The sequence below is a fragment of the Dromiciops gliroides genome, chromosome 4 (genome assembly GCF_019393635.1).
Source record: "Dromiciops gliroides isolate mDroGli1 chromosome 4, mDroGli1.pri, whole genome shotgun sequence".
NCBI lineage: Eukaryota > Metazoa > Chordata > Mammalia > Microbiotheria > Microbiotheriidae > Dromiciops > Dromiciops gliroides.
This window is the reverse complement of record NC_057864.1, coordinates 373,230,358-373,258,335: the sequence shown is the minus strand read 5'-3', so window position 1 is coordinate 373,258,335 and position 27,978 is coordinate 373,230,358. Positions and strand designations below refer to the sequence as shown.

Below are 27,978 nucleotides of genomic sequence, written 5' to 3'. Positions count from 1 at the left end.
TTTGGTTCATATACTACAAAGGTGCATGTTGAAGTGGATCTTAATTTTATACCAAAAGATTGGTTTTTGGCAAAGCCCTTTTTTCATACCTGAGTTGTCTACAAAGGCAAGCACCCTCTGGTATACTGCAGGAGACAAATGGCATTGATAAGGATAGAGACCATTAAGTGATAGTTTTCCTGGTTGTAATTCAAGCAAGAGATTTCAGGGATCATTTTTTTTTTTTTAGTGAGGCAATTGGGGTTAAGTGACTTGCCCAGGGTCACACAGCTAAGTAAGTGTTAAGTGTCTGAGGTCATATTTGAACTCAGGTCCTCCTGACTCCAGGGCGGGTGCTCTATCCATTGCGCCACTTAGCTGCCCCTAGGGATCATTTTTATCAATCTGATAAAGAAGTTTTAAAAAATCCAAGGTGAAGGGCAGCTAGGTGGCACAGTGGATAGAGCACCGGCCCTGGAGTCAGGAGGACCTGAGTTCAGGTCCGGCCTCAGACACTTGACAGTTACTGGCTGTGTGACCCTGGGCAAGTCACTTAACTCCAATTGCCTCACCAAAAAAAAAAATCAAGGTGATAGTGAGCTTTTTTTCTTTTCCAATTAACTAGGCAGTTCTCCCAATGTAAAATAAATAGAAAAAAAATTCTTTGCTGCTATCTGCCTTGCTTTTAAAATTTTCTTTTGGCCATCATTAATTGTCTCTTTGCAAAGTTATTTCTAAGCCAGAAGCTAAACTATACTCAAGGCTCAGGGTAATCTGAGTAGGAACCTTAGGAGGCTAAATTGTACAATACCATGCTGACTACAAGACTACTATCAAGGAAAACATCAGCTGTTTTGAATAGTTAGAGTTTATCTTCATTAACTCTATTAACAGGCAGTATCTAAGGACAGACAAATCTGTCTCTTCCCATTTGGCTTAGCCCCAGTGATGTTCAAGGTTCAGATGGGTCCAGATGCACTTTTGAAAAGCATGCCTGACCTTCACATTAGAGCACTAGATTTTGACTATTGTTTATTATTTCCTGGTATAGAATGTCTGAGAGTGAAGGAAAGGACATTTTCCCTTGTAAACAGATCGTGGCTTTTTTGTTCCTCTAAGAAATCTGTAGGAATTTGACTATAAAGTTTGATAAAAATGGATCTGGAATGATTAAAGAGAAAGGCACCCAGGTCTGAGTGTGAGGGAACACAAGAATTCTGTTTGTCTTCCTAATTTCTGGAAAGATTTGAGCGCTTCACTCATTCCTATTGTACTTATCTTTAGGGGGCTGTGGTTCTGATATATAAGACAATATTATTATTTTGGGGGGGGGCAGGGCAATGAGGGTTAAGTGACTTGCCCACGGTCACATAGTTAGTGTCAAGTGTCTGAGGCTGGATTTGAACTCAGGTCCTCCTGAATCCAGGGCCGATGCCTTATCCATTGTGCCACCTAGCTGCCCCTATGAATGAATATCAGTGAAACAGACCTGAGGAATCAATTCCTTCCAATTGCAGCCCCCACAATGAAACTTGACAGACGGACCCTTGAAATGAGCATATTTGTGAGTAGACCATTTACATAGCATAGAAGTTTTATATGAATTATCTTTATTTTTCACTATTCATCTGGAATGTCCAGTGACTGGAGAGGCCAACATTGGACAAAATCACTGTTAGTTTTTGAAATCTCAAAGGTACCCATTGAGGAGCTTATTCAAAAGGAGCCAGTTTTAGTATTTTGCCTAATAAATCTCGGTGAGAGCCAAGCTCATGAGGATGAGTCAATTCCAAACTGTTACTTGGTAACAGGTATCATGATACTATTGCAAAAGGTACCTGGGTCATAATAGGGAATACCACAAGGGATAAGCAACAGGGAGTATCACAAGGTATTCAAAATAGTTGGCTACTATCAGAGACCCTTAAGCAATTAGAGCAAAATCTTCACTTGAATTTAGGATCGTGCCAGTGGATGCCTTCTCAGCTTGATTTTCTTCACTGCTATGATAATAGAGAAAAGCAGTCAAATATCTAATCTCATCCATCAAGCTGTGCACTCTTTCAACTTGATCTTGATTGCAATTTTAACTCTTCTGGCTTTTTGACTCCTCTCTTCCAAAAAAATGAGGGTCACTTCTTGAGGATTCATGGACTGTGGCAGAGTGGAATAGGAATAACAAAATCCAATGAATCCAGTCCTTTCCCTGTAACACTTTTCTTAAGCCCTCCTCCTGAGTGAAACATCCTGTGAAAGGAGCTAATGTGGAGAACCTCAGATGTGATTTTAATCTTGCCACTTCCTCCCTTTGCCAGTCTTCTATTGGAGGTGCTAATGCCAGGAAATGTTTAAATGGCATGCAATAGGAGAAACAGAATTTACAAAGCAGACAAGCAGGCACCGAGTAACCGACAGTCAGTGCTATCTAGCTCATGCACCAATGTTCAATTTGCTCAAAACCTGTGTCCTAGAACCCAGCTCCATGAGTTTAAACTCTTAGATATTTGGTGGTATTCTGTAGCATTCTCTTCCCTTCCCCCAAATTTTAAGGTATATGTTTATGACCCATACTTTTACAATCTTGGATACTGTTAAAAATTAAAAAAACCACACCCACAAACCTTATTCATTTATTTAAATTAGAATTTAAACATGAGGCATTTCTTAAACACAAAGAAGCCACGTATCTAGCTACAAGAGAGCTCATCTTTTTCAGTCTCTACTTTATTAGCCCCATAATCACCTTCCCTGATATGATCTTAAAGATGTTAAACAGTAGGCTATTTAAAAGCCCTTTCTACAATATCCAACTAAAATTGGTAGACTAGAGAGTTTTGGGAGGAGGAGCCTATCCAAACTTTCACTTACTGGTGTTCCACTAAGCCTAGAGATAGTAGAAAAAACCCCAAACAACCCCATATCGAATTATTATGAAGTCAGTTTGAAACCACTGCAGACAAGGAAAACTAGTGTCATGTATTTGCAATGGCGCCCTTCTCCTACTTTTTCATGAACTTCAATGTGACATCCATCCATTTTATACAATTTTCATAACTTGCATTAGATCACCTAGTAGTTTCCTTTGTTATGATACCAAGACATTTCATATTCCTAAATTTTCTATCAACCTTTTAATTCTGCTAAACTCATACCCTCTCCAAAGATGCTCATTATAATCAGGTCATCTTTCTAATGTCTCATTATATAATGTGAGAGGGAACTGCTGCATTTTAGAAAATAAGATTTGAGCTGTCCACGGCTGGGATTTCAGAAACTACTTAGTGATGGCAGATATGGTCATCTTTCCCCATCGGTGTTGGTTGATGGATAAAAGAAAGCAGCATCAACTATTTTCGTCTAACATGACTTAAGCTAGAACTTGTGCGGCCACACAGCTCAATACACAGAACTTGGCAGAGGAGTGGAAAGCCGTAACTGATTTAACGTGCAAATCCTTGCAAAAAACATTGGAACTAAAAAGAACAATCCAAGGTGACTATTCTCGCCAAAGCTGTAATTAACCAGTGACCTTTGACAATAAGAATAAAGGCTTGAAGAAAAACAAAATGTTTTCCTTTTTTTTTAAAAAAAAAATGACACCCTTCAACTGAAACAGCTGAATTGAGTGTTTTTGTGAAATGAGGAAATAAAAATACTTTTAAGACCAAAGAAACGAATCCAAACCATAACAAAGGGATACTTTGGTACTGTAGCCATAACAGACAACTTCATAGGTGTAAAAAGCATGGAATCCCCAAACTGGTACATGGTGGTAGAGTCACAGGTGGTCTGGGAAACTTGCTAGATCTCCCATGGAGATTGCCAACTGCCATAGCCCATAGCAAGAGTCTACGAAACACAAGCATATCAGTTGGCTTGTCAAAATATAATGGGTAACATTGCTGTGTTGAAAAATTACTTCAGGCTTTGTGAAGGATCTCATTCATCTGAGGAAGTGATGTCAGGTACCATAGATTAAACACTATGGTCTTAAGTGGAATGCATGTGAAGTTTCCAAAAACTCTCTTAAAAAGACTATTACACAGTTTTGTTTTATGATCTCAGCTGGAAAAGTGAAAAAGATGGGCATGAAAAGGCAGTTCAGAAACACATCTGAGAGGACATGAGTTCAGGAAGCTTTCAGAAGATGAACGATGATTAAAGTTAAGGCCTTTATCTGCAAACAATAGTGTATTAATAAACTCTATACCATATTTACAAATGCTTTCTCTTGTATTAAAACTAACAATATTCTGTTCACAGTGCCATTGTTTATACAGGTAGCAATCCCATAATACTTATGGATTTTGGCATGGGAATCAGTAGCGCCTTGTATTTACAGGAAATGTACATGCATGAATATAAACATATCGTTGAAATGGAGGCATCAAAAATGACAGATTAGTTAATGGTGCAAAGGAATGGACTGTACAACACCTTCCCCGCAGATCTGACAGGAAACCACTGTTCCTTAAATTGAGAAGATGCCAGTCTCTTAAAGTGGCATAAAAATTATTAACAAAAATGAGCCTCCTCTGGGACCGGTTGGGTAGATAGAGTAATCTTAGTCCAGAGTTTTAGATCCTTTGTCTAGTGCACAGAATATAAAAGTTAAAAAGGTTTATTATTATTATTATTATTATTATTATTATTAAAATAAAAGATTCTTTCTCTTGCCCTCTTTTATGCCCACACACTTAAAACCAATGTCCTCTGAGTTCCAAATTTGCTGGTGGTTTATTGTGCAGCTCAGTAGCCAGATTTAAAAAAAAAACTGTCCAGTGCTCTGGACATATGAACTGCTGCATGTCACAGTATGACCAAGGGCAAGTGGAGTTTGTGGCCAAGAATGCCTTCCTTCCTCTCCAATCTTCCCCTGATAGTTGCGAAGCCTGTTCCTGGGACCAGCCTCAGCACTTATTGAACGGAGTTCCTCACTCAAGCAGCTAATGATCAGAAGTGACAAATGGCTTTGATACACTTAGAAAAATGGGGACGGAGGGGGTCAAAAGAGCACAGGAACAAAACCCAGAAGCAGTCTGGGTTTATTGACAAGGACACCCTTAGAGATTCTGTTTCCTTTCATGCTCTCGATGGCCCTGTGCACACTGGGATTTCATACTTCATCCTGACTAGCAGAGAGAAGATCGCAGTGCCCGAGGGAACAGGGTAGGGCTGCTATTATGGGGTATCTTCTTCATTTTCAGTCTGCTCCTCATTTTCAGTTCCTTGGCCTGTTTGGTCATTGATCTTGTTGCTAGTACTGTCACTACTGCCACCACCGCTGCTGGGTTGTGTATGTTGTAAACTTTTCCACTTGACCAGGTTCCTCGTGAGATTGTTTAGCATATTTTCAGCCAGGGAACTGCTTTCTGTAAAATGGGACCATTCCTTGAAGAGTGGCTCAGCAATATGGGTCATGAAACCTGGAAAAACACAGAATTCAAAGGAGATCATCATGAGAAGACAAGGAGGAGAGGGATACTATGAAAAGAATACTTGTTCTGGAATTAGAGGGCCTGGGTTCAAATATTCTGATACAACTACATATATGATGCTAGTTACTTCAACTCCCTGGGTCTCAATTTACTCATCTATAAAACCGATGATCACTGAGATCCCTTCTAGCTCTTGGTCTATGATCCTATGGAAACGAACAAACAAACTCCCCAATTTGAACTAAGTGAGGGATAAGGATTGTCTGATTAAAGTCAAGAGGTTGGATTACTGGATTCTCTCTTTAATTTTGTGTCTAACCCTTTTTCTTTCTTTCTTTCTTTCTTCCTTCCTTCCTTCCTTCCTTCCTTCCTTCCTTCCTTCCTTCCTTCCTTCCTTCCTTCCTTCCTTCCTTCCTTCCTTCCTTCCTTCCTTCCTTTCGTTCTTTCTATCTTTCTCTCTCTCTTTCTTCGGGGCAATGAGGGTTAAGTGACTTGCCCAGGGTCACACAGCTAGTAAGTGTCAAGTATCTGAAGCTAGATTTGAACTCAGGCCCTCCTGAATCCAGGACTGGTACTTTATCCACTGTGCCACCTAGCTGACCTCCCCTAATCCTTTTTTTTTTTTTTTTTTAGTGAGGCAATTGGGGTTAAGTGACTTGCCCAGGGTCACACAGCTAGTAAGTGGTAAGTGTCTGAGGTTGGATTTGAACTCAGGTACTCCTGAATCCAGGGCTGGTGCTCTATCTACTGTGCCACCTAGCTGCCCCCTAATCCTTTTTAAAATGAAAAAATACCTTTAAACATGTAAGCATCAATGACAACTTAGCCAATAAATCCTTCTGTTCTTTCTGATCATACATTCACATATGTACATATACATAACATATACTTTGTTTTTAAAGAAATGCAATTTTGTTGTTTTCAAAGCCATAAAATACCTTGACCTAGACTAACATAAATCCATACATTACTCCAATCTAAACTCATTTTTGGGTAGAAGCTCTTAAGGAGCTTGCTTTAATTAATTGATAAAACTTGTTTGTATTTAGAATCTAAAATGTTTTCAAGCAAACGAATGCTTCTTAACAGAGAACACACCGCTAAGACTTTTAAAATATCTTACATTATTAACTTATATCGTTTGCTAAGCCAAGGTAAACTTGAGGTCAGCACCTGTCTGTGTACAGATTCTGAATGACTAGGATTTAATTGTGCTTCTTTGGAATTTAGATGTGTGGGAGTTAGCAGTCACTGTGGCTGGATCCTCCTGTAAAAATACCACCATAAATATATCACCAACTTAGAATTGCTAAGGATATTTCAAACACCTGTTTTAGTGGACAGATACCAATTCAGCTTCTCATTGATCAATTTCAGGGAGAAAAGAGCCAAAGGACATGCTGAATAGCACTGAATATTCAAGTATCTTCACATATTGTGTGAAAACGAGCTATGTGTCAAAATTCTAAAATTATAATCCTAGAACCATTTATATCTCATGGCTCTGAGGGGAAAAAATGAAACATGGGTTTTTATCTGGATTTAGGATTTTTACAAAGCCATACCAGGGAATGCATACAAGATATCATTTTCTCCTTATACTTTATTTCTTTAACTTCCAGACCCATCTCAACTTTAAAATAATATATTTATCATCAAGATAGTTAGCTGGTAAATATCTTAAGGTCAATAACGTTTGTATCATTAAAAAAACTTTACTTTTCTACAATATTTAAAAAAACAACTTATTCTCCATGAGAATTGTACCTATTCATCTATTATCCTGTCAATCATCTTCACTCTAGCCCTAATTTTCTTTTTCTTTTTTTGTGGGGCAGTGAGGGTTAAGTGACTTGCCCAGGGTCACACAGCTGGTAAGTGTCAAGTGTCTGAGGCTGGATTTGAACTTAGGTCCTCCTGAATCCAGGACTGGTGCTTTATCTACTGTGCCGCCTAGCTGTCTCCCTCCCCTAGTTTTCAATATGTCCTTATTCACTGAATCCTTGCCTACAAAACCCCCATATCTCCCTCATCCTTAAAAAATCAACTCCCCCCGCCCCAAATTAAAATCCTTCTTTTTACTCTACCATCCCTGTAAGTTCTTGTCTTATATCTGTCTTGTTCATAGCCAGACTCCCCCAAAATAAAAAAGAACATCAATTCTCTTCACTTTCTCACCTTCTACTCATTTCATAACATTTTGTAATCTGGTTTCCAACCCTCTCGCTTGACTGAATCTGTTCTCTTCAAACTCACCAATGAGATCTTTATTGCTAAATCCAATGGCATTTTTCTCAGTCCTCATCTTTTTTTTTTTTCCAGGGCAATGGGGGTTAAGTGACTTGCCCAGGGTCACACAGCTAGTAAGTGTCAAGTGTCTGAGGTCAGATTTGAACTCAGGTCCTCCTGAATCCAGGGCCAGTGCTTTATCCACTGCGCCACTTAGCTGCCCCCCTCATCTTTCTTGAGCATTCTGTAGCATCTGACACTATTGACTATCTTTTCTTTTTGGATAGTCTCTTCTTCCTGCATTTTTTAAATAGCTTTGTTATAGTTCTCCTCCTGCCTATTTGAATGATCCTTCTCAGTTTTCCGTGTAGGGATACCATCCATGATATTCTCTTTATGTGGGGGTGTATCCTAAGTATCTGACCTGAGCTGACTTCTCTTTTCTCTCCATAACCTCCATAAACTCCCTCTTAGTAATTTCATCAATGGGTTCAATTGTTATATTTATGTAGATTACACTCATATTTAGGTATCCACTCCTTATCTTGATCTTAAGCCCTAAGCCTGCCTTTCAAATTTCCTTCTGGACTTCACTCAGATGTTTTGTAGGTATTTTAAACTAAACACATCCAGAATGGAATCCATTATCTTTTTTATTATTATTATTTTATTGTTATTTATTTATTTATTTGCAGGGCAATGAGGGTTAAGTGACTTGCCCAGGGTCACACAGCTAATAAGTGTCAAATGTCTGAGGTCAGATTTGAACTCAGTTCCTCCTGAATCCAGGGCTAGTGCTTTATCCACTGTACCACCTAGCTGCCCCTCCATGATCTTTCTAATCCCTTTTCTTATTTTTCCCCATTTCTATCTTTATTCTTCAATCCATCATGCTTCTAATTTAGGGGTCATTCTGGACTCTTTGCTCTTATGTGGCCTCTATATCCAGTCAGTTGCCAAGTCTTTATCATTCTATCACCACAGCAGCTTACTTTTACATAGTTAAATAAATAAATACAAAACATGTAGGAGTAGGCATTGAACCTGTTATTTCATAGTTATGGACAGTTCTTAAGTGGTGATCTTTACTAGAGTATTTACCCTCTTTTCTGAGTTAATTTACTCATTCATTAAATGAGCATTTTTGTTTAAAAGTACCTATTATGTCAAGGGAACATTTTATGCGAAAAATAGGCATGACAAAACCCCTAAATGGTAGGGACTTAACAGAAACAGAAGAGATTAAGAAATGTCACAAATATACAAAAGAACTATATAAGAAAGATCTTAATGTCATTGATAACCACAATAGTATGATTACTGATCTAAAACCAGATATCCCGGAAAATGAAGTCAAGTGGGCCTTAGGAAGCATTGCTAACAATAAGGCTAGTGGAGGTGATGGAATTACAACTGACTTATTTAAAATCCTAAAAGATCACAATGTTAAAGTGCTGCATTCAATATGCCTGCAAATTTGGAAAACTCAGCAGTGGCCACTGGATTGGAAAAAATCAGTTTGCATCCCCAATCCTAAAGAAGGGCAATGCCAAGGAATGTTTAAATTATCAAACAATTCTACTAATTTCATATGCCAGCAAAGTTATGCTTAAGATTTTCCAAGCTAGGTTTCAGCAATATGTCAACCAAGAATTCCTAGAAGAGCAGGATGGTTTTTGAAGAGGCAGAGGAATTAGAGACCAAATTGCCAACATTTTCTGGATTATGGAGAAAGCAAGAGAGTACCAGAAAAACATCTACTTCTGCTTCATTGACTACACTGAAGTCTTTGACTGTATGGATCACAACAAAATGTGATGAGTCCTGAAAGAGATGGCAGTGTCAGATCATCTTACTTGTCTCCTGAGGAACTTATATGCAAGGCCAAGAAACAACAGTTAGAACTGAACATCGGTTTAAGATTGGAAAAGGAGTAAAACAAGACTGTGTACTGTCACCATTTAACTTCTATACAGAGTACATAATGCAAAATGCTAGGCTCAATGAATCAAAAGTCAGAATAAAGGTTGCTGGGAAAAATATTAATAATCTCAGATGGGCAGATCGTACCACTCTGATGGCAGAAAGTGAAGAATTAAGAAGCCTCTTGATGAGGGTGAGAGAGGAGAGTGTAAAAGCTGGCTTGAAGCTTAACATCAAAAAACTAAGATCTTGGCAACTGGTCCCATCACTTCTTGGCAAATAAGAGTGAGAAGAAATGGAAACAGTGTCAAATTTTATATTTTGGGGCTCAAAGATTATTGTAGATGGTGACTTCAGCCATGAAATTAAAAGATGCTTGCAGGACTCATAATGGAAAATGCTCTCCAAATCCAGAAAAAAATAAGAACTGTGGAATCTAGATGCAGATTGAACCATACTATTTCTATTGTTTTTGTTGTTGTTGTTTTTCTTTTTTGAGGTTTTTCCTTTTTGCTCTGTTTCTTCTTTCACAGCATGACTAAATGCAGAAATATGTTTAATGTGATTGTACATATATAACCTATATCAGATTACTTGTTGTCTTGGGGAGGGGGGAGGGAGGGAGAAAAATTTGAAACTAGAAATCTTATAGAAACAAATGTTGAAAACTATCTCTACATGTAACTGGAAAATAATAAAATACTTTTATGGAAAAAAAGATGCTTGCTCTTTGGAAGGAAAGCTATGGCAAATCTGGACAACATACTAAAAAGCAGAGTCATCACTTTGCTGACAAAGGTCTGTATAGTCAAAGCCATGGTTTTTCCAGGAGCAATGAATGGCTGTGGGAGTTAGACTATAAGGAAAACTGCTGCAGAATTGACACTCTCCAATCGTGGTGCTGGAGAAGACTCTCAAAGTTCCTTGTACGGCAAGGAGATCAAATCAGTCAATACTTAAAGAAATAAATTCAGGCTAGTCACTAGAAAGTCAACTTCTGAAGCCGAAGTTTCAATATTCTGGTCAAATGATGAGATGGGACTCATTAGAAAAGATCCCAACATTGGGAAAGATTGAAGACAAATGGAAAAAGGGACATCAGAGGATGAGATAGATAGTGTCATGGAAACAATAAACATGAACTTGGGCAAACTTTGAGAGATGGTGGAAGACAGAAGGGCTTGGTGTGTTATTCTCCATGAGCTCATGAAGAACTGGATATGACTGAACAACACAATTATATGCCAGGTACAGGACTGAATGCTGGGGATGAAAATGAAACAATTCCTGACTTCAAAGAGCTTCAAATTAACTTCATGGTAAAATTAAATTAGGCATTTATTTCAAATTTATGAAACTTTGAAAGTAACTGAAACTGTACTCCTCAATCACATTGTAAAAGTAAAAAAGATTTTAAGAGCTTGGGAATCATGATAAGGATTGAGATGCACATAAAATTGACTAGGGGTTATAAACGTCATAAAACATATAATAGAAGTTTCAATTGATAATATGGCACCTAGCCATTACATAAACATTACAAGTTTAATAACATAGGATTAATTCTATAAGATGAAGATGCTCCTAAGGAAGTGTGCTGAAAGAAGTATTAAAAAAGGGCTGGATTTTGTGAGCTTCTTACTATTTTTGTTGATTTAATTCTAACTTGCAGAGCTAATGCAGCTTAATTCATGTTATCCCCTCTCCTCAGGGCAATGAGGGTTAAGTGACTTGCCCAAGGTCACACAGCTAGTAAGTGTCAAGTATCTGAGGCCAGATTTGAACTCAAGTCCTCCTGAATCCAGGGCCACTGCTTTATCCACTGCGCCACCTAGCTGCTCCCCAATTCATGTTCTTCAACAAAGTGTTTACCATATTTTTCATTTTTTCCTTTACATGTGCATATCTTAATAAGCATTGTACACATGCTATTTAGTCAAATAACCAACAGTTCATATTCTTTCTTCTCACTCTGGGTTTAACCATTCAAAGGGATCTTATCAAACTCCATTTTCAGTCTTGCACACCTGTGTAGGGGTTTATTTGTTGTGTGATTCCTGGCAGTGAGTCCATGGCAAACTAAATTAAAACAAAAATTAAAGGCCAGCTTACCAATTTGTATACTAGGGATTGAATCCTTCTGTTGATTACAAGAAGGACTTATTTCCAGTTCGAATTTCTGCTCAAGGTGACCTAAGAACAAAGGAGAAGAGGATATATTTGTGGTTTGGCATTCATGAAAATGAGTTTATAATTCCTTACCACCTGTTTGGGAAAAGAAATTCCAGAAATTGGTGCTTGGTTTGTTATCATCATCAAAAAGCCTTTGTTAAAAAAGCTCACTTGTTTTACCCTGCCCCAGTAATCACTGTGAGATTTTAAAATCAGGGAATCAACAATCAATCCAGGTTACCACAAAGTCTGCCCACCTAGTTTCAGCATCAGGAGAGATCTTACATCAGGAATGTAAAGTAGGCTTATGTCCTAGGAAAGAAGGTCAAAGGTAAAGCTTTGAGTTAGCAGTTAAGGAGATGGAGTTGCTCTTAATAGTTTTCTTCTCATCTGAGGGTAGTCAGCAATGGACAATAAACAGGGAATGGGGAGGCTTGATTTAAAACTAAACAAAACGACCTTTCCTCTGCAAACATACCATAACTCATTTTAACAAAATCTACCTTCACGTGTCTGTTAACCTCTTTAAATGGATGACTATTTATGGATTATGCTTTATATAACAGAAATAAAAGGCAAAAGGTCTGAGTAGTGGCTCTTTATAGGGATGGTAAATACCGTTTTTTAGCTAGATGGAAGAAAAAAAGAACCTTCATGGGAAGCTGACCTTACATCATATAGTACCTACACATGCTGCCTTTCTATCCTCCTCTTATGCGGGAAGATTGAAGGTATTTTGGAGGTGGCTTGAGAAGACTAGCCATTCAAAATGTGGAAGAATCAGTATAATGATTATAGGCAGCTGTTAAGTTACCCCTAAGGATGGCAGGAGAGCCCAGAATTCCACACCCACCTAACTAATCTCTTCAAATGTGGAGGACTAAAAGCTGAAGTAATGTTAGGAACTCTCTAGCCCTTATCAACCCAGTCCACTTGTTCATGTCTTTTACCCCTAGATTTCTGGAAGGCGTGGAATCCTTCCCCATTAAAAAGAAAGAAAAAGAAAGTTTTATAAAAATTGGTTCTCTTTCCTCACTTTCCTATTTTTGTCAATTGTGTCATCAACCTCTGAATCCACTTGTGTTTGAAGCTTGGGACTCATATTTCACTTATCCTTTTCCTTCATGTCCTCCACACACACATTCTGCCTATTTTTTTCTTATCCCCACCACAATATCTCTTGAATGTATCTGGCTCTTTTTATGATTTCTGCCACTAAGCTGGTCTGAAATCTCATCACTTCACACCTGTCTTATTACGACTTATTACAAATAACTTGGCTCTATGCTTCTAGTCTTTTCCTCTCAGATAACTTTATAGCACTTATTTTTCCATAACACTTTAAGTTTTATACAGCACTTTCCTCACCACAATCCTGTGACAACTCTATTTCACAGAGAAGGAAACCAAGGTTCAAAGATTAATAAATGACTGGCCCAGGGTCATACAGCTAGCAAATGAGGCATGATTTCAACCCAGTCTTTCCTGAATACAAGTCAATTACTTTCTATTATACCACTGTCAACAAGTCACCTTTCAAAAAAAAAAAAAAAACAACAAAAAACACCGGCCCTGGAGTCAGGAGTCCCTGAGTTCAAATCCAGCCTCAGACATTTGACACTTACTTGCTGTGTGACCCTGGGCAAGTCACTTAACCCCCATTGCCTCACCAAAAAACAAAAACAAAAACAAAAATGAGTCACCTTTCTACCCTTCAATAGCTCACAAGGTTAATTTCTAACTCCTTGGTTTGGCATTCAAAGTCCCCCCAAATCTGGGATAAATTTAACTTTCTAATCTTATCTTCTGTTACAACTCAACATGAAAACTTTAGTCATATTGTTTTATCTTCTGTCTCCTGAACATATCTTGTTAACTTCTACTTTCATGGAAATTCACTCAAAGTTGAATTTTAGTTCTTACTTACCCCATGAAATTTTCCTCAATTATTTCAAATCATAACAACCCTCTCTACATTATTGTTTGTTTGGGTTTTTTTGTTTGTTTGTTTTTTGTTTTTAGTGAGGCAATTGGGGTTAAGTGACTTGCCCAGGGTCACACAGCTAGTAAGTATTAAGTGTCTGAGGCTGGATTTTAACTCAGTTCCTCCTGACTCCAGGGCTGGTGCTCTATCCACTTCGCTACCTAGCCGCCCCCCCCCCCCTCTACATTATTATAGACTCCTCAAGCTGGAAGTGGCCTCAGAGATTTTCTAGTCTAATCCTTAATGCTCTATAACATCCTCAGCAAGTGATTATCCATTCTCTGTTTGGATATTTCCAGGGACAGAGAACTTCTAGCCTGTAAAGATATTTTGGGATCTTGACTTGACCATCCAACATATTATCTCTTCAAGGTTTTTTTTAGTTATTTGCAAATTTGACCATCTTTCCATCTGTGCTTTTGAGACAAGTTATTGATAGAAATATTGGAAAAAACCACAAATTACTTCAAGGTACTTCAAGTTTAAGATCTCTCTCTAAAGTGACATTAGGTGATTAAGGACCAATCTTTGGTTCCAGATATTCAATCAGTTCTATATTTATCCCCCTAAGCATGATATCATTTAACCTGTTACAGTATAATCCCCAAGAAGAACATGGGACCTTTGCTAAAATATGTTGCCAAAATTTATGTAAATAGCACTCATGTTTTTATTAACGCTTTAATGTTTATACAGCACTTTTCTCACCACCACCCCGTGACAATTGTATGTGAAATCTATGTTCCAGCACTTTACAACATAGACTTAGGACAGTTTGGAATACCAAAAGCTCAGTACAGGGAAATATGGAACCCAAAACGGGACAGCAAATTAAGTCAGCTTTATGAGGGGAGTTACAGTATAAAGGACAGTCCAGGAATATGGTGGAAACAGGTCTGGTCCACTAGGGTCCAGGGTGGAGTTGGGCACCCCCTCTGTTGGGCCTCCAGAGGGAGTGAGGTAGTTTCTCCTCCCAAACCAGTAAGTCTTTTATACAGGGTTCTTATCCAGATCTCCAGGACTAGGCATTGGGAGAAGGGAGTTAGGAGCTTGGACCTGGGAATTGGTGCTGATTCATGTTAGTAGGTGAGGGGAAGACTCTGGGGAATTGGATATTTAAATTGATATTTAAACTCCCTGCTGGCTGGAAAAAGGCTTTGGGCTGATACTCCTTGTCAAACTCTGACAGCATGACTCAACTTCCCTGTGAGGAGTTTTTGAGCTTCCCTAGGTGGTCTTTGTTTAGTGTGATGGATAAACTACTCGGATTATTACAAGTCAATCAGATTAGTTTCGCATGGCCTGTTCTTAATGAGGATATGCTGAGTTTTTATGATCACAAATTCCTATATGTTCACACACTATCCTTTTTCTTTTTGGTGGGGCAGTGAGGGATAAGTGACTAGCACAGCTAGTAAGTGTCAAGTGTCTAAGGCCTGATTTAAACTTAGATTCTCCTGAATCCAGGGCTGGTGTTTTATCTACTGCAACACCTAGCTGCCTTCACAAACTATCCTTTTAATAACATTCTAGAGTTTTCCCAGGAAAGTTTACTGAAAGCTCACATCCTAATGGAAATTGAGGGAGACAACACACAAACAAGAGGTGAACCAACTATATATATAGGAAAATTTAGAGATAATCCTAGAAGGGAAAGCATTAGCATTAAAACAGATTTAGTTGTGACTTGCAAACAGTAGACAGAGATGAGAGGAGAGAGCATTCCAGGCATGAGGGAGAGTCAGTGGAAATGCTCAAAGTGGAAAGATGGAGTATCTTATCTAAGGAATAGCAAGGAGGTCAGTGTCACTGGATCATAAAGTACTTGGGGGTGATTAAGGTGTTTGAAGACTGAAAAGGTAGGAGGGGGCCAGACCACATACACAAGGAAATGAAAGTGGTGAAATGTATAATCCGTTCTTTACTAATATCCTTGAAAATATACATAACCAGGGGCAGCTAGGTGGCGCAAGTAGATAAAAGCCCTGGATTCAGGAAGACCTGAGTTCAAATCCAGCTTCAGACACTTGACACTTACTAGCTGTGTGACCCTGGGCAAGTCACTTAACCCTCAGTGCCCCCTGCCTCCCCCCCCCAAAAAAAAAGAAAGAAAAAGAATAAGAAAATATACACAACCATGAAGTGTCTAGGCATGGTTTTTCCTAGGTGCTCTTATTTGGCCTGTCAAAGTTAGGGAGGATCATGCATGAGGAGCAGTGGTCATAATGTGAAAAGCAAAGCAGAGGACTCCTTGCCAGGCTCATCCCCCACTCACCAGCTGCTGTACCAATGTCAACAAGACTATTAAAGTATTAAAGAAATAAACTAAATTCTTGCTATGGTTTCAGCATTATTTGCTCTCGTTCTGCTCTCAGTGTGGAGAGATTATAAATTATCATGCAACTGGAACTGATTTTGTGTTTTTATCAACCCCACTCAATCCAAGGAAAATTTGTTCCACTTTGTGCTGTGAGAACTATACCATTACTCATTGGTTCTGAAGGAGAGAGACACCTGTCACAGGTCCTAAGTGAACTGAGTAAATGTGGATTTGTAATCTTGTCTTTAAAGGTTTGACAACATTACTTAGCTTCCAAGGAACTTTCCTATGGCCAACAATAGCAGAATATGATGTTATTATAGTAGTAATCCTTTCAAGCTCATTCCTGGATTGGGACCTGAGTGGGTCCTACTCACATAAAACCTGACATTGTCACCATTAACAGAGAATGCCTGTGACAGAAACACTGTTCCGACTGATTATAGCAAATGCTGAAGCAAAACCACTTACTTTTTATGAAAATCGAATGGAATCTTTCACATCTCATTTCAAGGTTCTTTCTTTACTGTCCTCCCAGAGAACTAGTACTGGGGTAGGATGGCAGAGGAGTAATTTTGGAGTTAGAGATCCTGGGTTCAAAGCCAGCCTCTGACAATTACTACCTGTGTGACCTTGGACAAGTCATCTGACCTCCACAGGCCCAAGTTTTCCCATCTATGGATAAGGAATAACAGTGTTGGATTAAATAGCTTCTAAAAGTACTTTCTAGCTGACCCTCTTTAGGTATCAATCACAAAAGAGGCTAGTCTAATTCCCTCATTTTACAGATGAGAAAACAGAGAAAATTTAATGACTTGTTCACATTCACACAGCTAATTAATAATGGTGGAGCTGGGCCCTGAACCCAGGATTCTGGACTCTGGCCAGTGTGCTCTTTGTGTTTATTCCTATGTCTCACCTTATTAGGTTAATCCTTTTATGATTCTTTGTTAAGGTGTGGGGTCATTTGATTTTTTGATAAATCAGAGCTTTTTCTACCTCATTGTTGAAACCATATTTGAATTGATTAACCTAACCTTTTTTTTTTTTTAAATTTTTGACAGGCATCTTTCATTCCTTAAAAGAGGAAGGGAATAGATGTTTGGTTGCTTTTTGCCATATTCCTCCTGTCCTGGAGTTCTCTATTTAATGAAGATAACATTGTCCTCTCTCTATCCAACGCCCCCTCCCCACAGCCTCCAACCCAAGCATTTAAATGGCTTTTAAGGTTTAGCACAGCTCATTAAAATGAAGGTCAGAGTAATATAAGCAGAGCTATGCCTGACACTTGCCCTCTGTGTACCATCAGAGGAGCCAATAAAATATTTCCTTTGCTTTCCAGTCCATCCTATTGCCCCCTCCTTATTTCTCCTGTTAACTCCCATGGCTTTTTTAAAAAAATAGGAATTCCTTTCTTCCCTCCCTCCCTCCCTCCCTCCCTTCCTTCCTCCCTCCCTTCCTTCCTTCTTCCCCCACTCATTCATTTATTTATGTGTTTATTTTTTTGTATTCAGTTCCTACTTTATTTCATCTTTTTTCCCCTCTCTTTATCAGGATAGTTTGTAAGAGATTTTAAAGGGAGGATTAGGGTAACCAGAGGTGATTGCAGAAACTGATATCCATGTGAGATGATCCACTTTCAGTATGAAACCCTTGACTGGGTAAGGTGAAAGGAAAAACTCAGTCTCCGGACCACTCACCTTGTCTGTAGAACTCCTCACAGACCCTTTCACTCCACTGTTTGCTCAGCTCCCAGATCCTACAAGGATTGCAAATGTCAGCACACTTCAGCGCAATCTGAAAAATGAATAGTGGGGAGGGAGCAGAGGCAGAGATTGTTAGCAGACAATCTGTCAGAAGCACACGGATCATGGGTCAAACGCCAGGCTGCCTCATCAGATAGCAGCACCCATTTAAAAATATTACCCCTCCTGACAAGGTCTCTTTAAGGAAATGGCCTGTGTTCACCACTTGCCACAAAACATTCCTTCAGAACTCTCACTTGTAGCAGAGAATAAGAAAAGATTCCAATTTCAAGAAGCTGGAGGTGCCGGATCAAGAAGGTTTGGGAGGAAGCTGTTGCAGCTCGTCCCTAAAATGCACTAGGGCCTGGATGCTGCCGGCCAACACTGAGGATGCAATGGGTCAGGAGCCAAGCCAGTGAGAGAACCTTGAGCCTCACTTCCCTAGTGGTCACATTGATTGACCTTACATATCACTTTAATTATGTTTGTTTGGATTTGTGCTGCCTCTGTGTGTGTGTGTGTGTGTGTGTGTGTGTGTGTGTGTGTGTGAGAAAGTCGGCCCTGAATGCCCCGGATGGGTTTTCATTTTCAGGGCTGAAGTAGGGCCCGCTTAATTTGTGCCAGGTTGGTGGTTCGGCTACGGTTTGGTCAATGGCAAAAGCAGGCTGACTTCAGGTTTGCCAGAATGCCAGTTGCTTCCAGGAGTTCTCTAAACCAGAGAGGCCTCTTGAGTTTCCAGGACAATGGTTTTGCCTACAAACATTCCAGTAAAATACGGAAGTTCCTTCAGGATAAGTGGGTTTCCAGTATGCAAGATGGAATGTCTCTAATTTTTACTGGGACCGGGTGAATTAGGGTGCACCTTGAAAGACATAAGAATTCTAATCCATGCAGTGACACAAGTACAAAAATATCTATGATCTTTCTGTGGCGGCCAAGAACTGGAAACTAAAGGGTACCTATTTGGGGAATTGCTAAACAAATTATAACACCTAATAAAATGGAATATTATTGCTCCTTAAAAATGGTGAAATGAACATGGGAAACAGCAGATTTCTATCAACTGATACAAAGTGAAAATAATTTGAAAAACAATTTATACAATAAGAACAACATCATAAAGACAAACAACTTAGTAAGACTCAAGAACTCTGATCAATGGAATGACCAACTTCTATTCTGGGGAACCCATGATGAAGCATGCTACCTACACCTCCTCATTCAAGGTGCACAATGAGACATACATTTTTGGATATCGCTGATATTGGGAATTTGTTTTTCTTGACTATATTTGTTCCAAGGTTTTTCTTTTTCTTATTTTGGAGGTGTGGGAGGGAAATAAATTAGAAAACAGAGAAGGATAAGGGAGTGGTATGTGTATTGTAGGGTTAATAATTCTACTTGCATGCATTTCTCCCAAGTCAAGAAGATGGTAAGAAGACTTCCATCATTGGCAAGAGGTGGTGGATAATACCCTCCTTCTTCTACCCCATTCAGAAATACCCTCTCTATACACCCTTCCAATTAGGGATTCATTTGAGTTAGCAAGGTCCTCTTTTTTTTTTTTTTTTAGTGAGGCAATTGGGATTAAGTGACTTGCCCAGGGTTACACAGCTAGTAAGTGTTAAGTGTCTTTGGCCGGATTTGAACTCAGGTACTCCTGACTCCAGGGCTGGTGCTCTATCCACTGCACCATCTAGCTGCCCCTAAGGTCCTCTTTTAACATGCAAATACCCGAGAAACTACTAGGTGGAGTAGTAAACAGAGTGTCCAACTTGGAGGAAGGAAGACGAGTTCAAATATTGCCCCAGATGCCCCGAGTAGCAGCAAGTCAGCTAACATCTCTCAGCCTCAATTTCCTCGTTTGTAAAATAGGATAAAAATAGCAGAGATAATATAGGTAAAGTACTTTTCAAACCTCAAAGCCTTTATGACTACTGGGAAGACTAAACCTATCCACCCATTATACTTTGGTGTGAATTTCATTCAACAAACATTTTCTTCATTACCAGCTGTATGAATTACACCATGCTAGGTACAGTCACACAGTAGGCATTTAATAAATGGTTGTTCACTGGGTAAGATACAATCATGCTCTCTGTCCTGGCAGGATGGACAGTGTAGTAGGGGGAATAAGAAATAGATATAGATAACCATAATATGCAATATTACATATTAAGTACATTAGAAAAATGCAAAACAAAGTGATATCTGAAGGCCAAGGTGGGGAGGGCATTAGTGACTGGGAAATCATAGGACCCCAGATTTAGAGTTGGAAGAGACCTTAGCATTCAAATGCCCTCATTTTTCAGGTCAGGGAAATGAAGTCAAGAGTGATGAATTGACTTGGCCAAGGTCCACGAGGTAGTATGAATTGAACCTAGATCCTCTGACCTCAAATTCACTCTGTGTGTGTGTGTGTGTGTGTGTGTGTGTGTGTGGCAATTGGGGTTAAGTGACTTGCCCAGGGTTACACAGCTAGTTAAGTGTCAAGTGTCTGAGGTCGGATTTGAACTCGGGTCCTCCTGAATCCAGGGCTGGTGCTCTATCCACTGCACCACTTAGCTGCCCCTCAAATTCACTCTTTAAAAAAAAAATTCTACTACATTACTTTGACTCCATCAGGAGACAAAGGAGGTCAACACTTGGCTGACACCAGGGGACATCCCAGGCCAGTTTTGATTGTACAAGAGGAAGGAGAGGCAATTTTGGAATTGGATATTTTTCTAGAAGTTAGACTTGGGTAAGATGGAAGACTGGACAGGTTGGGGCATCATGTATACACTCGAGATGTGGAAGGTGGGACAGAGCAAGAGGAAGCAAGAGCAAAGGGGAGAAGAGTTTTTGAAAGACTGTCTGCTTGGGATTAGCCTGAGGCCCTAGTAGCAATCAATGTGTACTGTCCTACAGATTTAGGCAAGAATACCTCAGCTTGCTGATAGGGATGGTACCTTTGATATAATTGGTATGTAGACTTGAGGAAATTCTCCTTAACAATGCAGGTTGACACCTGTGCTATGACTAAACTGAGACCTGGAAAAGACCTTAGCTTAAAAAAGCCAAGGCCTCCCACTTTATCCGGGGCCCATTGCCAGTCATCTTGACCTATGTCTTGCTACTGGACCCAGATAACTCTGGAGGAGAGAGTAAGGCTAATGGCTTCACACAGCTCTGCCTCACTTAAATACAATTCACTTGCAAGTCAAGACATCACCTTCCTGATGTCATTGAGAACGAAGGACAAACAACAACAAACAATAATCTGGTTTTAGCCAGCTAGCTACCTAGAACACTGAGAAGGTAAATGGCTTTCCCAGGGTCACACAACCAGTGTTTTTCAGAGGTGGCACCTAAAACTAGTCCTTCCTTGCTTTAAGGTTCTATCCACCAGACCTTGCATCCTCTCCAGGTTGCTGATGCACCTAAAATAGTAGGATTAGTCTGGAAGATTTCAATCCTTATTTCAGTTCAGTTTTTCAAGTTCAGTCCAGTATCTCTTCCAGTCAATCGTTTCCAGCCCAGCCCCACCCCCATTCCTACCACAGCACTTGAGTAAGGAAAAAAAGAGGCAGAATAAAAAGAAATCATAGGTTTAGTGCAGAAAGGACTTTATAAGGTCAACTAGTCCAATGCTCTCATTTTAAAGATGAAGAAACTTAGGCTCAGAGGAACTTAACCCAGCATTTAGCATAGTGTCTGGCACAAATGAAGTGCTTAATCTGTTTGTTGGCTGGCTGAATGATTGCCCCAGGACACACAGGGAATAAACAGCAGAGCATGGATTCAAACTCAGGTCCTCTGACCCCTGTCCTGGGGCACTTTCTATCATTGCTTGACCTTCATTTTGAATCTCTTTGGCATGAACACAACCATATTTGTAATCACTGATGTGCTAGAAAATTAAGAGCTAGGCCTGGTTTCTGTCAATCTGTTTGGGAAGACTGCTGCAGTTGTCAAGGAACATTTTGAGTTGTTGATTTGGTTCTTCTATATCATCAGTGATGCTTGTAGGCTGAAGAAGAAAGCAGGTGTGTTCATGCACGGTGTTCTCTGCTGTCTACTGACTTGTGTGCAATGGAAGGGACCTCTCCACACTCTAGGGTCAGGTATTCTTTGAGTTTTTTCCTGTTGGTTTACTGCATGTGGAGGAAATGCCCTCTTTTTTTTTTTTTTTTTGCAGGGCAATGAGGATTAAGTGACTTGCCCAGGATCACACAGCTAAGTGGTAAATGTCTGAGGCCAGATTTGAACTCAGGTATTCCTGAATCCAGGGCCAGTGCTCCACCTAGCAGCTCCCTGAAATGCCTTTTAATTGGTTCCTAGGCAAGAAATGAGGCAGCTAGGTGCTGCAGTGGATAGAATGTAGGCCTGGAAGACTCATCTTCTATAGTTCAATTATGGCCCAGATACTTCCTAGCTGTGTGACCCTGGACAAGTCACTTAATTCTGTTTGCCTCAGTTTCCTCATCTGTCAAATGAGCTGGAGAGGGAAATGGCAAACCACTCCAGTATCTTTGCCAAGAAAACCCTAAATAGGGTCACAGAGAGTCAGACATGACTGAAAACAACTGAATGACAACAAAAAGCCTGTGTAAAAAAAGGCTCCAGTGGAGGAAAAAGATCGAAAGTCATCACATATCCAAAACCATGCAGTAACAGAAGCTGTGGCCACCTGCGGCATCTAAGCCCATTCAGCTCTGTGGAACGACCTCCTTAACCCAGGCCAGCAGTGGATCAACCAGGGGGGCTTAGGACATTGTAATTGCTTTTCTGTTGTTGCTCTAGCTTCTTAGTAAATATCCCTTTATAAATACTTTCTACTGAAGGGGGATAATTGACATTAGGGCTATAGATATGGGTGAGAGATATTGAAGAGAAATACAACTAGTCAAATTAATATTGAGGAGGTGGTAAGTGAGTGAATGATCTTGGGAGGAATATATGAGATAGGTGGGTATGAGTGATGGCATTAGAATCATCCCCTAGGATTCTGAGGGGAAGAGGAAGCCCATCTGGGTTCTGGGGATCTGATCTACTGCTCCAAATGTGGGTTGGGAAAGTGAGCTTAGAGGCTGTGTGCAGTACATATAGGGCTTGGCTGCTGTAGCTACCAGCAGACTGGGGCTTCCGACCTTTAGAAGCTCAGGTCAGGGGCAGCTAGGTGGCGCAGTGGATAGAGCACCGGCCCTGGATTCAGGAGGACCTGAGTTCAAATCTGATCTCAGACACTTAATAGCTGTGTGACCCTAGGCAAGTCACTTAACTCCAATTGCCTCACCAAAAAAAAAAAAAAAAAGAAGCTCAGAAGGTCATGACCTGGTTGGTATGTTCTGTCTCTGATTTTGTCACCTAAGATCAGGGAAGAATAAACAGTACCAGCGCCTAAAAAAGCAGCACCAGGTAAGGGGAAGGGTCTGAGGCTTCCCTTCTATATATGGCTGTCCCCAGCAGTTCTTGTGTACTCAGGGAAAAGAGGTGGAGTTTCTCTTTGGGAGACTTTGGTATACATTTTGAGGTCCAACTCAGCAGCTAATTAAAAGGCTTTTCATCACTGTACAATAAGCCACAATAAATAATAAAATAATATCTGCACATAGTCTCAGGTAGAGGGAAAAGCCCCTCCATTAATAATAATGTCTTGTGCTTAATAAAACCCAAACTCTGTATCAAAATTAAAAAAAAATTGTCAATATTTTTAATTGACTGGTTTTTACCATAATTCTCTAGGTAAACACTTTAAAAATTGTTTGAGAAAGCTTGATTAGACTTGGAAAATGGATTAAAAAGTTTGCATGTCCCAAATTTGAAGTGAGTTTCTTACTGCACTTAGCCTCAGATTTGCAAAGTTTTACCTTTCTATCCCATAAATGCCTACCTTATTTCAAGTGATTAGTATATTTTGTGGGAGAATCAGGAGAATGCCAGATGCTTATGGGAACTGGTAAATTTCCCAACTCAACCCCTTCTCCCATAATGTACTTCAAACTGGGCCAGAATAACAGCATAGTTAATCTTCTGTTATCTAATATTCTATGACCTGGAAAACAGTAAAAATCTGCTCTTTTCTTTTGGCTTTTTCCAGTAAGCACAGTAATAGCTCACATTTCTTTAGTGCCTTTTCCTTTACAAAGCTCTTTATAGAAATATATCATTTGGGGAGGGGGGCAGTTAGGTGACTCAGTAGATAAAGCACCTGCCCTGGATTCAGGAGGACCTGAGTTCAAATCTGGCTCAGACACTTGACACTTACTAGCTGTGTGACCCTGGGCAAGTCACTTAACCCTCATTGCCCCACCAAAAAAACAAACCAAACCAACAAATATATGTGTGTGTGTGTGTGTGTGTGTGTGTGTGTGTGTGTATGAGAAAATAATGGAATTTGGCAGATACTCAAAGGCCCCCAGCTGGAGATTCATCTAAACTGATTAAGTGAGAGTGATTGACTTTGCTGATTAGCCTACTTCAAGTTAATCAGATTGTAACCATACCTGGCTGGCCCTTAAGGAGGTATTGTTCTCAGAAGCTAAAGACTTTGAACTCAACTTGAGACCACCTTCAAGTCCAATGAACCAATGGCTTTGGATGACGATAACCAATCCAGCTTGAAGCAGTGTGTAAGGACCATATATACTCCGGACCTATAAAAAGCTTCCACACTCAGTTTGCTGAGGCAGTTTGTGGTTGAAGCAGGCTTGAGGTGGAGAACTTGAGGAAGAACCAAACCAGGCTGGAGCTCTAGGTTAGATAGGCCTTTTCTTAACTTTCTGAACTCCATATGTTTTCCTTTTTACTAATACCTAGTATGCTTTAATTTTTTTTTTTTAAATTTTAGCAGGGCAATGGGGGTTAAGTGACTTCCCCAGGGTCACACAGCTAGTAAGTGTCTGAGGCCGGATTTGAACTCAGGTACTCCTGAATCCAGGGCCGGTGCTTTATCCACTGTGCCACCTAGCTGCCCCCCCAGTATGCTTTAATAAATGCTTAATGCCCAAAGACTGGTGCTAAAAGCTTCTAATTTAAGGTGACCACCCATTTAGATTTTAAATATCACTATATATATAAAATCATTAGCATTTGAACTCCATGGCAACACTGAGAAACTCAGAGGGGAAAAAGTGATTTGTGAAGAACACAACAGCTACTAGGTGTGAAAGGGGATTCACGCCCAAGTCTCTTGACTACAAATCTGTCACTCTTTTCATAATTCACACTCCCTCATGAAGTTGATGGCTAATGATGTTAATAATAAAGATGCTGGAGTTCTTTGAAAATCCTATGGTGTTTTCCAGAATCATCCAAGAATGATTAAAGGATATTCAGTTTTAGTGCCAAGGATATTTTACTGCATCCTAATTCTTTGATAATTGGCAATCCAGGGGCAGCGAGGTGGTGCAGTGTGATAAAGGACTGGCCCTGGATTCAGGAGGACTTGAGTTCAAATCCAGCCTCAAACACTTGACACTTGCTAGCTGTGTGACCCTGGGCAAGTCACTTAACCCCAATTGCCTCACCAAAAAAAAAAATTGGCAATCCATGTCTGGTAGAAAGGCTGTGAACCCCAAATCATTGATTCCCTGACTGTGCTGGTTAATAGAAGGCTCATTGCATTTTCCCATCCCCTGTTCTTCCAGTTTCTGATTACGTTCTGATTAGCTACCATGAAATGCAGTCATTTTTGAGATGGTTGGTGGTTCCTAGCGGAAGCAGGAAGAGATGGACAGGTTCAATTCAAATAAATTCAAAATAATTATTTATAGTTTACCTATTGCTAGGTAAAGTGGGTAAACATTGAACCATCAAATATTCGTGTTGGCAGGGACCTTAGGAAATATCTTGTTCAATTCTCTTATTTTACAAATGAAGAAACTGGGACCCCGAGAAGGAAAGTGACTTTGATGATCACACTAGCCAGTGGCTGGGTTGGGACCAGAGCCACCCCATCTCCTGATTACCAGGCCAGCCAGTGCTTTTTTCAGGGAACCACATCATGCCTAACCCAAACGTAAAAATGTGTCCTACGTCTGAAAGAGGGATTGGTCAAAAAGGCTTAAAGCAAAGGAAGGCTATTCTTTCCCCTTTTGTACTGAATAGAATTGTTTTGTGTTAGGATGGCAGCCTTTTCAAATTGCTGAGGTGCCATGGTGATATCCTACCCCCAACACATGCGAAGTGTGACGCATGTCATACGGGCAGCAGCACATTGGGAGCATTTTGTGTGGTGCCTTTGGCTTAGTAAGAAACAGCAAGTGAAGCAGTTTCCAAAGAAGGAAAATGAGACCCTGCCAACTCACAGACATAAAACAGAGATTCTTTATAGGGCCATTTAAAGACATTTTTTTCAAGTGTCTCAAATTTTTTAATAAAGTAGGTCACAATTCTAGACCATAGGGTTCAACATATTCTATCTCTAAGCAGCTCAGTCGGAGATTTCTATTCCTAAGTGTTTTGTTTTTTTGTTTTTTTTTACCAAGCAAATGTGGTAAACATTTTACATTTCTTTCTTTTTTTCTTTTTTTACCTGAAGCATAAAATGTCGGTCCTGAGCATCTTCCAATCTCAAATTTTGATTGTTGAGCCGATCTCTCAAACGGGTCAGGAATTCATTCTGCAGGTTGATGTCTGTGGCCTTGATGAGGGAACCCAGCTGGTTTTCGATATCCTGTCTGCATCCATTGGAGAGAAGATAAAAGGCAAACACAAGAGCAAATCTTTTTCAACATGGGATTGGGTCTCTCATCACCCAGCAGTTCTAAGCCACATCCCAGATAGCTCATTCTTTATATTACAGAGGAATGCCCCTTTTCCTTATTGACCTATTATTGTTAGTAATACTAATAGCTAGCATACACATACACAGCCTTTTCTGGAGAAGGAAATGGCAAATCACTATTATTTTCTTTTCTTTTCAGGGCAATGAGGGTTAAGTGACTTCTCCAGGGTCACACAGCTAGTAAGTGTCAAGTGTTTGAGGCTGGATTAGAACTCAGGTCCTCCTGGATCCAGGGCCAGTGCTTTATCCACTGTGCCACCTAGCTCCCCCTACCACGCTATTATCTTTGCCAAGAAAACCTCATGGACAGCATTGGTGTGCTATGGACATGACTGAATGACTGAATAACAGCAACAATATTGCATTTTAAAGTTTGCAAAGCACCTAATAAGCATTATCTCATTTTATCCTCACAGCTACACTGGCAGATGGGTGCTATTATTGTGCCAATTTTATAGATGAGGAAACTGATGCCGACTAGCCCAGGGTCACACAGCCAGTAGGCATCTGAGGCTGGATTTGAGCTCAGGTGTTCCCAACTTCAGGGCCAGTGATCTATCCACTGCACCACCTAGCCGCCCCATCAGAGCAGGTAGCAAGAATCCAAAGGATCATTCTTCAACTCTTGATTTACAACAGAAGCAAAAGCTAACTTTCATCTGTCAAGCACTTTACAGTTTGTCATGAGCTTCCACATACATGATCTCATTCAATTATATATATTATCCTACCAGATGTCTTTCAAGGCATTTCAGCCAAAAAAAAAAAGCCCATAAACATGTTTTTGTTTTGAATCCATGGTGATCTGCTTATTAGGAAATTTATACCCTCTGAAGAAAAAGACATGAGTATGGGACAACCATGTGTACTACAGGGACAAGGCTGGTCAATCTTTGGATTTAGTCTCCTCTTTTCTCTCCCCCTATCTTCTGCCTCCTTCATTTCTTTAGAGGGTTGGTTCACTTCTGTTGTTTGCCTCTCTCTCAGTCTTTGGAATTGATTGATGAAGTAGAAGGCCTAAGGCTTTCATCCATCCCTTTGTCCCCGTGTTACTGGGTCCAGAGGTTGGGAAAGTTCATCAGAACAGATGGTTCTAGAAACTCCACACTCCCTTGAGTGGTGGGATGGGAGGCTCAGCCCTTTAGAGCTGAGAGGGACCTCAGAAGCCATTTAGTCCACCTTCCTCATTTACACAGATGGGAAACAGAGGATCTGAGAGGTCAAGTCATCTGACCAGGGTTAATATGTGTCTGGTGCAGGATTCAAACTCAGGTCTTCTGCACTCCAACTCCAAAACTTGATCCACTATTCTGTGCCATTTAGGCAGCAGTATGTGTTGTAAGGCCTGAAGAAACTAAAAAATAAAACATACGCCCCAAGGTAATAATTGTTTTGTCAGTAGGGCATGTTCTTTGAAT

The 27,978-nt window shown here is 40.0% G+C and overlaps 1 protein-coding gene across 3 annotated transcripts in view; it reads right to left on the bottom strand.

Moving 5' to 3' along the window:
* Window positions 1–2,595: 2,595 nt before the first annotated feature.
* PDE7B (phosphodiesterase 7B) overlaps window positions 2,596–27,978 on the bottom strand; it is a 455,595-nt gene continuing 430,212 nt past the window's right edge. For all 3 annotated transcript variants that reach the window (XM_043962873.1, XM_043962874.1, XM_043962871.1), the window contains 4 exons: window positions 26,309–26,453; window positions 17,746–17,842; window positions 11,682–11,762; window positions 2,596–5,405 (listed from right to left, as the gene is read on the bottom strand). In XM_043962873.1, coding sequence (XP_043818808.1) covers window positions 5,161–5,405; window positions 11,682–11,762; window positions 17,746–17,842; window positions 26,309–26,453 — 568 coding nt within the window. In that variant the 3' untranslated portion in view covers window positions 2,596–5,160. The remainder of the gene's footprint in view (window positions 5,406–11,681; window positions 11,763–17,745; window positions 17,843–26,308; window positions 26,454–27,978) is intronic.